The sequence below is a fragment of the Erinaceus europaeus genome, chromosome 18, assembly GCF_950295315.1.
Source record: "Erinaceus europaeus chromosome 18, mEriEur2.1, whole genome shotgun sequence".
Classification (NCBI taxonomy): domain Eukaryota; kingdom Metazoa; phylum Chordata; class Mammalia; order Eulipotyphla; family Erinaceidae; genus Erinaceus; species Erinaceus europaeus.
In genome coordinates, this window is record NC_080179.1 from 75,909,907 (window position 1) to 75,922,864 (window position 12,958).

The 12,958-nt window shown below is 43.3% G+C and overlaps 1 protein-coding gene across 1 annotated transcript in view; it reads left to right on the top strand.

Moving 5' to 3' along the window:
• The first annotated feature begins 539 nt into the window (after positions 1-539).
• Positions 540-12,958, top strand: part of MNS1 (meiosis specific nuclear structural 1) — a 32,983-nt gene continuing 20,564 nt past the window's right edge. Inside the window, exons 1-4 of the mRNA XM_007520919.3 lie at positions 540-574; positions 1,308-1,529; positions 6,036-6,163; positions 8,348-8,450. Coding sequence (XP_007520981.2) covers positions 572-574; positions 1,308-1,529; positions 6,036-6,163; positions 8,348-8,450 — 456 coding nt within the window. The 5' untranslated portion in view covers positions 540-571. The remainder of the gene's footprint in view (positions 575-1,307; positions 1,530-6,035; positions 6,164-8,347; positions 8,451-12,958) is intronic.

Here is a 12,958-nt window from a genome sequence, read left to right on the forward strand (position 1 = left end):
TGGGTGCCGACCACCCGCATCCGGGCGTCTCCCGCTAGTGGGTGCCGACCACCCGCATCCCGGCGTCTCCGGCTGGTGGGTGCCGACCACCCGCATCCCGGCTAGTGGGTGCCGACCACCCGCAGTTGGAGCGGGAAGGCGATCTCCAGCCCTGGGGAGTTGGTGTTGGGGATCCCGGGAGTTTGCGCGTGGGAAGGGACCTGGAATGTGTCTACACGCCAGCCGCAGGGCAGCCAGGCTTCCACGTGGCTCCTAAGCCCACCCACAGCCCAAAGCCGGACCCCTCGGGGGAAACGTGGCGCTGCCGACCAGCCAGCGAGTGGCCGGGTCAGGCTTTCAGATTCGAACTTCCCGCCTTCTCCTCCTGACCTATCAGAGCAGCCGCCCTAAGGGCCCCCCCAACAAGCTATGTGTCGATTGGGTCCTTTTGGGCCCAATGGAAAGTCTGAGTCTGCGCGAGGGCGTGGCTTCCGTCCGTTGCCAGGAGACCGCGTAAACACTCGCGACCTTGGCTCTTCCGGAGGGAGGTGGTGGCTGCGGGAGTCGCGGTGGGTGACTGTCGCCTGCAAAAATGGTGAGCCGGCCCGGGGTTCGAGTTTGCATGTTTATCTCCGGGTGCCTTTAAGGTTTGGAGCCGGCAGACTTCTAAGGAGAGACTGTAAAATGCCCAGTCTGCGAATGGAGGCTGGGTTTTCATTTGGGTTCCGAGGCCACTTCAGTGTTTTAGAATTTTTCCCTCTGGGATATTATTAGATGGTGTTTGGTCTGCTCGGGGGGGCGGGGGGGAATATATATATATATCCCCATATTTCTGGAAACTTGATGGAAAGAATTACTGAAAAATTAAGTAGGAATAAAAGCCTAGGGGAGGGTGGATGAGTAAGCGCAGGGGCTTGAGCTATTAAATGTGTGTTTGGAAAAGCTATTAAATGTGTGTTTGGCCAAAGGGCTGCAAGGAGTGGAACAAGAAGAGAATTCCCTGTGTAATGGCAAAGCCCTGGGTTTATGCTTCTCTAGAGAGTGCCTAGCAAATATGTTAGTTATCAGCGGAGGAAGAGTAGGTAGAGTTGCTTTCATTTTTCATAAGGATAAAGAGGGGACTAATATATTGCTACCCACTTCACTGATAGATATATCAGTATTTTTAGTTCACCACATTAAATCTTTTATTATGGTGGATTACTCTGAATTTAGGAAGTTTAGAGGCCCTTCATTTGTTCCTTACTCATCTTTGCTACTGTGGCTTACCTATATATTTAATTAGGCCTTGAAATGGCTCCACCAGCATTCTCTTATTTTCACTGCAGGACCCCAAACAGAGACCTTTGAACTTCACTGAAAGGCATGAAAAGGCAGTAGAAATGAACTTCTGCAAGAAATTGCATATTAAGGCCCTAAAAAGGATAGAGAATCAAGTCAGAGACCAAATGGTACAGAATGAAAATGACGCCCGCGTGGAGCGCAAGAGACTCCTCAGATTGCTGCAGGACGAACAGTTTGAGTTGGATATGGAGGAGGCCATTCAGAAGGTAGAGTTTGCTGTTTATTCTTTTTATTTATTTATTTATTTATTTATTTATTTATTTATTTATTTATTTATTTTTCCCTTCGTCTCTCCCTGGAGATGGTGAGGTGGCTGCTAGCGGTGGGATTGAGTAGATGGAACCCCCGATGCGTTGGAGTGCCACAGCGCACCTTTGGATCTTGTGCTGCCTGAGTTGACTCTGAAAGCTTGACTAAGTGGCGTTTGCTTATTATGCCTCATTTAGAGAATGATAATAGTGCCACTTATTTATAGGATTGTTGTCCTTGGAATGATGGTGCAAACAATAACCACTGAAGTTTTGTTGTTTTTTTTTCATAACTATGAAGACTCTAATTACTGATGGCTATTATGTTGCTTTCCATAAAATTCTGAAGACCAAAATTTAAGACAGACATTTTATTTCACAGAGATTAACCATGTACACTATTCCATGGTAGAAAATGTACACTTGGGGGGCCAGGTGGTGGCACAGCTGGTTGAGCGCACACATTACAGTGTGAAAGAACTCGGGTTCAAGCCCCTAGTCTCACCGACAGGGGAAACTTCACAAGTGGTGACACAGGGCTACAGGTCTCTCTCCCTCTCTCTCTCCTCCTTTCCTCTCAATCGCTGGCTGCCTCTATCCAATAGATAAAGATAATAAAATTTAAAATAATAAAGAAAATGTACACTTAGGCACTAGGCATGCATTTGCTATGCATGCGTTGTTTTTTTTTTGAAATGCTGCTTTGAAGAATTCAGGTACAATGTATATGTGTGTATAACTTCCAAAATATTGAGATGACTTTTCAACAAAAGTTTCTAGATATTTTAAGGGTTGAAAGTGGTAGAAAAAAAAAAAAGTGGTAGAAAAGGAAGCTGGGACAAGGGAGATAGCATAATGGTTATGCAAAAGACTGGTGCCTGAGGAACTAAAGTCCCAGTTCAGCCCCTTTTATCACTAGAAGCTAGAAATGAGCAATGCTCTGGTTAGAAAAAGAAAGAAAACTGACAGATGAGCTCTGAGTTCTCATGAATGTGGAAAGGATGGTTTGACATACCCGTATTTTCTGAACACCTCTGCTGTCTTTAATATTCAATGGGATGTTGTGGGGAAATTTTAAAGCCTACAGTTCAGTTGTTCAGTTAGTTTTCTATTGCTGCATAACAAATTAGTGTGAATTTAGCGGCTTCAAAACAATTCCTGCTTATGGCCAGAGAAACAGGTCACCTGGATGGCACACCTGCTTTGTCATGCACAACCCGGGTCTTAGTCTGGCCCCATGACCCTGCATAAGGATCCTGGTTCGAGCCCCCGGCTCCCCACCTGCAGGGGAGTCGCTTCCCAGGCGGTGAAGCAGGTCTGCAGGTGTCTGTCTTTCTCTCCCCCTCTCTGTCTTCCCCTCCTCTCTCCATTTCTCTCTGTCCTAGCCAACAACGAACAACGTCAACAATGGCAATAATAATAACCACAACGAAGCTACAACAACAAGGGCAACAAAAGGGGGAAAAATTGGCCTCCAGGAGCGGTGGATTCATGGTGCAGGCACCGAGCCCAGCAATAACCCTGGAGGCAAAACAAGAACAGAGAACTTGAGGGGAGAGAGGGAGAAAGAGCCACCTGCAGCACGGCTTCACCACTCATGAAGCTCCCCCTGCAGGTGAGGGGCTATGGTTTGAGCCCGGGTCCTTGTGCATGGTGACGTGTGTGCTCTACTGGGTGCAACATGGCCCTGCGCCACTCTAACATTTTCAGCTGCTGCTGTTCACACGCATTTGTCAGTCTTGCTGTTAGCCATGACTTCTTTCAGGTTGTTGTTGTTTTTGTTTTGTTTTTCCTCCAGGGTGATTGCTGGGCTCGGTGCCTGCACCATGAATCCACCGCTCCCGGAGGCCAAGTTTTCCCCCTTTTGTTTCCCTTGTTGTTGCAGCCTTGTTGTGGCTATTATTATTGTTGTTGATGTCATTCGTTGTTGGATAGGACAGAGAGAAATGGAGAGAGGAGGGGAAGACAGAGAGGGGGAGAGAAAGACAGACACCTGCAGACCTGCTTCACCGCCTGGGAAGCGACTCCCCTGCAGGTGGGGAGCCAGGGCCTCGAACCGGGATCCTTACGCCGGTCCTTGTGCTTTGCGCCACGTGCGCTTAACCCGCTGCGCTACCGCCGACTCCCTCACTTGCTTTTCTTACTGCGGTCTTGGAGTCAAGGCCACCAGGATTCGGTGTCATTCACACTGTCAGATTTGGCCTGGGGCCTCAAACTGGGATCTCTATTTCTCTCTGTCTTACTCAACAACAATGACATCAATAACAACAATAATAATAACTACAACAGTAAAAATCAAGGACAACAAAAAGGAATAAATAAATATTTTTTAAAATCTAGACAGAAAACAGTTCTGCCAATATCTTCCTCTAAGTATCTGATAGTTTGTGGTCTAACACCCAAGTCCTTGATCCACCTGGAATTTACTTTTGTATTTGGTGAAATACAGTGGTTCAGTTTCATTCTTCTGCATGTTTCAACCCGTTGTTTCCAACACCATTTGTTGAAGAGACTCTGCTTTCCCCATGTAATAGTCTGGGCCCCTTTGTCAAGGACTAGATGTCCATAGGTGTGGGGGCTGACTCTCAGTTCTATTCCACTGGTCAGTGTGTCTGTTCATGTTCCAGTACCAAGCAGTTTTGATGACAACGGCCCTATAATACAGTTTGAGATCTGGGAGTGTGATGCCTCCGGTTCTGTTCTTTCTTCTCCAGATTGTTTTGGCAATTCTAGGTCTTTTCTGGTTCCAGATAAACATTTGTAGCATTTGTTCTATTCTCCTAAAAAAATATATCCCTGCCCCACTAGGGAAAGAGAGAGACAGGCTGGGAGTATGGATCGATCTACCAACGCCCAGGTTTAGCTGAAAAGCATTTATAGAAGCCAGACCTTCCACATTCTGCATCCCACAATAATCCTGGGTCTAAAGAACAGGGAAAAAAGAAAAAGAGGGATTAAGAACAGGGAAGCTATCAAAGGAGGGCTTTGGATATGAAGCTCTGGGGGTGGGCATTGTGTGGAAATGTAGCCCTCTTATCCTATGGTCTTGTCAATGTTTCATATATATATATATATATATATATATATATATATATATATATATATATAGAGAGAGAGAGGGAGAGGGAGAGGGAGAGAGAGAGAGAGAGACACCTATCCCCAGTTTAAAGAAAAGTGGTTGGGATCTTGATGGGGATAGCATTAAATTTGTAGATGGCTCTGGGTAGTATATTCATTTTGATTCATTTCTTCCAACCCATGAACATGGAATATCTTTCCACTTCTTTATGTCTTTTTCTATTTCCTTGAGTAGTGACTCATAATTTTCAGTATGCAAGTCTTTCACTTCTTTGGTTAGGTTTATTCCTAGATATTTTATTGTTTTTGTTGCTATAGTTCACATTACAATTATTGACACTTGGGAACAATATCTCATTCTCCCATGACAAGTGTGTGTGTGTGTCTCTCTCTCTCTCTCCTTCTTTCTCTCTCCCTCTCTTAGGCATAAATGAGTGTCCAGTCTTGTTGAATGCTGTTTACTGATCTGATTGTGTGGTCTTGGTATGTTGGCTCTCAGGCAGTTCCCTGGACCCAGGGCCTGTGGAGAGAGGCAGTTTCTCCTCTCTCCCACCAGATAGTGAGAATTGACAGCCACTTAGGTGACAGTGGTGGAGGCTTTACGCCTCAATTCTTTATGGTTGTATTACGGGAGTGCATTTGCTGCTATCTGTCCTAGCATAGCCACATAGCTAACATTTCAACAGTTAGGTACTGGTTACATCACTATCTAAATTTTGGGAATGCCAAAGCATTGACTTAAAATATTTGAAAAGTGCAACTACATATAATATATGAAATATATTATTATTATAACTGAAAGTATTATAGCAATAAATAAATTAATGAATTAGTTCTGGGAACACAGCTCTGCATGTGTGTGTGTGTGTGTGTGTGTGTGTGTGTGTGTGTGTGTGTGTGTGTAACTTATTGCACCCAGCACCAAATTTCTATTTCTATTAAAATAACCACCTCTAGCCTATCCTCCCACACATTCCCCAAGCATTACTTTTTAAAAACACTTATTTTATTTTAATAAGAGGGAGACAGGCAGAGACCAGAGCACTGCTCAGCTCTGGCTTATGGTGGTGCTGGGGACTGAACTTGAGACCTTAGAGCCTCAGGCATGAAAGTCTTTTGCAGAATTTTTACTCTGTCTCCCCAGCCCCCAGTGGTGATTTTAATGTTCTTACAATTGTCAGTCTTTGAATTATTCATGATAAAAATGTTTAGAAAAGTACTTACTAAAATTATACCTGGTATTTTAAAACAACCCAGCTAAGTGCCAGTGTTAAATGACACTTCCAGTTTTCAGTTATACAACAAATTTAGCTTTGATTAAAAAAAGCTGTATTCTGTCAGACCAATAACTTATGTTTCGTTCTGCTTTTTAAAAATATATATCAGGCCGAAGAAAACAAAAAACTGCGGCAACTTCAGCTTGAACAAGAGGAAAAACTGGCTGCAGAACTGGCCAGACTAAAACATGAAAGTCTGAAGGATGAGAAGATGAGGCAACAAGTGAGAGAAAACAGGTACCTTGTCTTCAGTCATCTCTGCTCGCTTTTTAAGCTTCCATCTCATAGCACCTGAGAGTGACATTGATGGATATATTTAATATTTTGCCTATAAATCTGCCGAGGCTCATGTGGAGTGGCTCCAACCAGGGGGTAAGCCTCCGATCCTCCCTCACCAGTTCTGGGGACCGCGTAACTTCAGAAAGAGGCATCGGGGAGTATTCTGGTACAACACTCATTTATTGGGAGAAGAGTACAGGCTTATATAGAGAGTTAAACAAAGAACATTTTTTCACATATGTCAGAAATTACAGGTTTCTTAAAGGTCAGCTTGCCCCTATGGTAGGGGGCTGGTATGACAAGAATTGATGCAGATACATAAAGGTCAAAACGATGAGTCTCCATGATGCAGGCAAGTTAATTATCCAAAGGCATTTGAGAGAAGCATAGGGGTTAAGCCAGTAAGGTGAGGTAGAGAAGAAGGAAAACAAAGATTGATGTAAATCACAGATATCAAAGGACACAAGGAAATAGGAGTTGGGGTCTCACTGCCTGGTGTTGGGGGTGCATGATAGAGTGTGTTCTCCTTTGTGATCAAAAGGTGAAGTGGATGTGTGAACTCTGAGTGAACCCTAAAGCAGGCAGCCATGTGGCCTGCTGCTAGCAGGGAAACTAAGCGTGAGAGGCCTGTAGGCTTCCTGTGAGCTTGAGAGACTAACAAGGAGAAACTGAGTCTGGGAGACTTTCCCTCTTGGCTCATCTCTTTAAGGAGAGAGGCTAACAAGTGGGGTGTCTTTCCAGACCTCCATCCAAGGATGGGAGAGCTCCCCTAAGCTCTACCAAGCTTTCACATAGTCCCACATAAATTTTTATTCAAGTCACATATATAAGTATCCATTTGAGCAAAGAAGTCATGACAATCAAAGTAATATATTGCTATTTAAGGTAAAAATAAATATCAGCCCCCCTGTGCTCTTTCCTTTAAATATATAAGGAAAATAGACAAAGGAATTCTACTCTTAGAGAAAACTTAGGCGAAATCAATTTAATTTTATACCCCTGATGAAGAGGGGATGATCTCACTCATAGACAGAAGTTGAAAAACAAGATCAGAAGAGAAAACACAAGTAGAACCTGAACTGGAATTGGCATATTGCACCCAAGTAAAAGACTCTGGGGTGGGTGGGTGGGGGGAGAATACAGGTCCATGAAAGATGACAGAGGACCTAGTGGGGGTTGTACTGTTATATGGAAAACTGGGAAATGTTATGCGTGTACAAACTATTGTATTTACTGTCAACTGTAAAACATTAATTCCCCAATAAAGAAATTAAAAAAAAAAAAAAAGGAAGACATGGCCCTTGGGAGTGATGGATTCGCTATGCTAGCACACAGCCCAGCAATAACCTGGTGGCAGTAAAAATAATAATGATAAATAAAATAAACTGGGTCAGATATCTTTTATTGTTGAAATGTAGGAATCATTTATTTTTTAAATAGTTATTTATGCCCTTTTGTTGCCCTTGTTGTTTTATTGTTGTTGTTATTAATGTTGTTGGATAGGACAGAGAGAAATGGAGAGAGGAGGGGAAGACAGAGAGGAGGAGAGAAAGACAGACACCTGCAGACCTGCTTCACGGCCTGTGAAGCGACTCTCCTGCAGGTGGGGAGCTGGGGGCTTGAACCGGGATCCTTATTGCAGGTCCTTGCGCTTTGCGCCACGTGCGCTTAACCAGCTGTGCTACCGCCCGACTCCCAAGAATCATCTATTTTGGATATGACATCCTTGCAAAGTTTGTTTGGCAGAGTCTTAAGTCAAATTAGCTTATGTTTAAGCCCCACTATAGTCCTTCTCTTAACACCACAGGGCTAGCTGTTGAAGAAATTTTAACCAATATTAATAATACACTTTCTCTGATTCAGCCACTGGCAAAAAGAAAAAAAGATCCTCAGCAATTATTACTGACAACTAAAGGGTTTTTTCATCTAGAAAATTTAAGTTCAATGTTCTTTTTCACAAGATTCTAATTTTTCTTTGGGTAAAGGAAGCAAAGTGCATTTATTTTTATAAAGATTTGAGTGACTATGAAGATCTTTCATACATTTAGAATTCTTCTAGATTTCAGGTATGGGTTATTGTTATGTAGAGAAATCTGATCTCAAATTTAAGTTCTGTGGCTGTGTTTGTTTGTTTGTTGACAGTATCGAGCTCAGAGAGTTGGAGAAGAAGTTAAAAGCAGCTTACATGAACAAAGAGAGGGCCGCTCAGATTGCTGAGAAGGACGCCATCAAATTCGAGCAGATGGTAACCATGTCATTTTCTTATCTCTGTTTTTAGCTTCACTTAGAAAACCAAAAACAAACCCCCTGAAAATTGCTATGTACCATGAAGAATTTAGACTGCAAGGTTCTTCAAATACTTTTATATGTTTTAGACCTAAGGTATATGAATCATTATTATTTAATATGGAACCTTGCTTGGATTATTAGAGCCTTCCAAATTATCCAAAGACTGGGACTCTGCTTGGAATAAACTAGCTATATTCACTAGTTCCCAGCATTCTTACTGGTATCTATTACTCTTTTTATAAAAATTTTTTTGGGTGGGGAGAGGTAGCATAGCAGTTATGCAAACCGACTCTTGTGCCTGAGGCTCCCAGGTTCCAAATTCAATTCCCCACATCACTGTGAGCCAGAGCTGAGTCGTGCTCTGGCAAAAATAAACAAGTCTTTTTTTATTATTCTTTTTAAAATTTGATTTAACTTTATTTTTATGTTGTTACCAGGGTTATCACTGGGTCGTGGTGCCTGGGTGATGTGCCTGGGGGGTCATTGTTTTTATAGAGATAGAAATAGAGACGGAAGGGGGAGAGAGAGAAGGAGAGAGAAGGATGAACACCTACACCTGCAGCACTGCTACACTGCTCATGAAGATTCCCCCTTGCAGGTGGGGAACAGAGATTTGAACCCAGGTCCTTATGCTTGATAATGTGTGTACTCTACTTGGTACGCCTCTGCCTAACCCCGTACTGGCTGTCTTTGGCAGGCCAATACAGTCCGAGTTGTTGGTACAGTCATATTCTCTAGTATGTCATTCAAATGTTTATTTTTAATTTTCTTTTATTATATTTAAGTATTGGATAGAGACAGCCAGAAATCAAGAGGGAAGGGGGTGATAGAGAGGGAGAGAGTCAGAGAGGCACCTGCAGTCCTGCTTCACCACTCGTGAAGCTTCCCCCCTGCAGGTGGGGGCCGGGGGCTCGAACCCGGGTTCTTGTGCATTGTAATACGTGCACTCAACCAGGTGAACCACCACCCGGCTCCTCAAATGTTTATTTTTTCACAGCTTATAATTTATTCATGGTCGACAAGACTGTAGAACAAAAGGGGCCCAGTTCCACACAGTTCCCCCACCAGAGTTCTGTGTCCCATCCCCTCCACTGGAAACTTCCGTCTTCTTTTTTTTTTTTAAATCTTTTTTTTTATATATATTTATTTTATTTATTTATTCCCTTTTGTTGCCCTTGTTGTTTTATTGTTGTAGTTATTATTATTGTTGTTGTTGGATAGGACAGAGAGAAATGGAGAGAGGGAGGGGAAGACAGAGAAGAGGAGAGAAAGACCGACACCTGCAGACCTGCTTCACCGCCTGTGAAGCGACTCCCCTGCAGGTGGGGAGCCGGGGTTCAAACCGGGATCCTTATGCCGGTCCTTGCGCTTTGCGCCACCTGCGCTTAACCCGCTGCGCTACAGCCCGACTCCCTTCATTCCCTTTTTCTAACTCCTGATCTATGTTCAAGTTCAGGGCATCTCAGATCCACTCAGAGCAGTGTGACACAATATAATATACAGCAGGATTTCTCCTACTTAGCAGCGGATAGCAGTGTGCACTCTGTTATTTCTAGAGCTCTCCTGATCGCAGAGAGAGGCCAGGCATAAATGTGAAGGCCTGTTGCGATATTACACAGTTTTGTTGCTGTTGTTTTAAGTTCCCTTCTCTGATATCTCCATGTTGATCATTTGTGCGGTAGAGTTTCCTGTCCTCCCCATCCCTTTCAAAGACAGTGGTTACAAAAGAAAAAGAGAAGTAGAGGTAAACGCTCTAGTTTCAGCAGTCGCACAGAATGTATCATAGTTCAAAAAGTAAAAAAGCAAACTGCAGAAGAATCAAGTTGGAGAGTACATGTACTCACCAATTAGATTTTCTAAGACTTGTACACTTACGCACGGATTGATGTACATATACATGCAGAAATAAACATGCCCATACACTTCAGATCAGAGGAGAGATACTGAAATGCTTAACCAGTGTAGTGCAATATAGGTAGGCCTCAAATGAGAACAGATATTTCCTTGCGAGCGTGTGTGTGTGTGTGTGTGTGTATGTGTGTGCGTGTGAGCGTGTGTGTGTGTGTGCGTGTGCGTGCTAGCATAGAAAATGTCAGGAGAGTTACACAGTTCACTGTTGATGGCAAAGCCTTTGGTGGAACTGGTGTCTGCAGAGCTAAGGGGTTTGTTTGCCCGGCCCCATGCACTTTTACTCCTTTTCACAACTCAAGTTGGATATTAACAATTGAGTATTTGGCCCGTACTTCACAGTTTTAATTATCCTGATAACTTAAAACTACTATAAAAATTTGTAGACATTTAATCTGGAAAAAAATGCTGCTGTTCTCTAATTAAAACCGATCTACGAGAGCAAGTGAGATGTTCTTAGGACTGGCCTACACGTGCCTCAGCCTGTTATCTGTGAAATGAGGACGTTCTATTTTTATGACTGTGAAGTAGTCTATATATTAATGTTCTTGCCATCTTATATTTCCTTTAAAGAACATGTTTTAAGAATACAGAAACAGAATTTTTATCAAGCCATAGCAACAATAGATATGTTTAAGGTGGCAATTAGATCAGAACTGGTATTTAGAAATTAAGCTTCCTATTTAAGTCTGTTTTCTTTGTACGCCTGATACTGTTAACAGTTCTGTTACAATCACTGGTGGTATGATATTAAAAGGTAATTTTAAACATTCCCCAATTACAATGTATTTTGTTAAATTATTTCAGAATGCTCTAACAAACAAGGATTTAGCTCATTCAGGGAGGCGACGGGCTGACATGGGTAAGGCCTCAAGTTCCATTGTGGGTGGAACCACATATCCCCCACTGGTGCACTGGTCTCTTCTTCTTGCTTGTAAAATAAACATTTTTTTAAGAATTTATTTATTCATGAGAAAGATAGGAGGAGAGAGAGAAAGAACCAGACATCACTCTGGTATATGTACTGCCAGGGATTGAATTTGGGATTGAACTGGATTCTCAACTTGGTTGAGAATCCAGTGCTTTATCTACTGCGCCACCTCCCTGACCACGTAAAATAAACATTTAAAGAAGCAAGTTTGTCTCTTAGCTTGAGGGGATGGTACTTAAATTAGTAGCAAAGACACACATGGGGCCGGGTGGTGGTGCACTTGGTTGAACATACATATTACAATGCGCAAGGACCCAGGTTCAAGCCCCTGGTCCCCACCTGCAGGGGGAAAGCTTCACAAGAGATGAAGCAGGGCTGCAGGTGTCTCTCTGTCTCTACATAATTACTTTCCTCTCAATTTCTTGCTACCTCTATAATATAAATAAAAGATAAAAATTAAAAAAACACACACACAAAGACACGTGAAATATGTGAACCTTTTTAAGTAGTTAAAGCGATTACAAAGATCCTTCAGTAAATGACAAATGGGAGCCCTCAAAGGTCAGTGGCAGAAATAAAACTCTAGACTGACAGAAACTGAAGCGTTGTTCACAGCAACAGAATAGCAGACCTGTGTGAAAGAGAGAGTCCAAAACCAGACTGCGGAAGTGCTATAACAGAGACTGTGTTTTCCCCTGGGGGGAACAGAGAGAGATAAGTGTCAGCACTTGCCTTTGCTTTTTGCCTCGATGAAAATATTTTATGACACTCAGTAACATCAAAAACCCCATTGGGCTGGGAGCCAGTAGGATGTGAGCCTGCCATGCATGGAGCCCCAGGTTCAAGACGCAACACCATATGGGGAGCACCATGGCACTAAGGGGCGCTCCATGGATGATAGAGTAGTGTTGTGGTATCTTTCCCCTTCTCTCTGTCTTTTCCTCTCTATATATATCTTCAACTTAAAAAATAAAGAGCAGGGGGCCTGGAGATAGCGCAGCGGGTTAAGCGCAGGTGGCCCAAAGCACAAGGACCTGCGTAAGGATCCCAGTTCGAGCCCCCGGCTCCCCACCTGCAGGGGAGTCGCTTCCCAGGCGGTGAAGCAGGTCTGCAGGTGTCTGTCTTTCTCCCTCCCGTCCTGCTCTCCTCTCTCCATTTCTCTCTGTCCAACAACAATGAGATTAATAGCCACAACAACGATAAAACAACAAAGGCAACAAAAGGGGGGAAAATGGCCTCCAGGAGCAGTGGATTCATGGTGCAGGCACCGAGCCCAGCAATAACCCTGGAGGGAAAATAAATAAATAAATAAATAAATAAATCGCAGCCAGGGATTGAAACACAATCCCTGTTGAGCTCACAATTGTTAACAATGTGCAAGGATCCGGGTCCAAGCCCCCAGTCCCCATCGTATAGGGAATCTTCTTGCTGGTTAAGCTGTGCTGAGGTCTCTCTCCTATTTTCTCCCACCCTCTCGATTTCCTCTAGCTCTGTTCAATAAAAAATCTAAATAAAATGTTCAAAAATTAGAAAGAAAAAGTCAGCCTGCGAGCCATGTAATCACACACACGAGGCTCCTGCAGTACATGTACACGCACGCACACACACACGCACACACGCACACT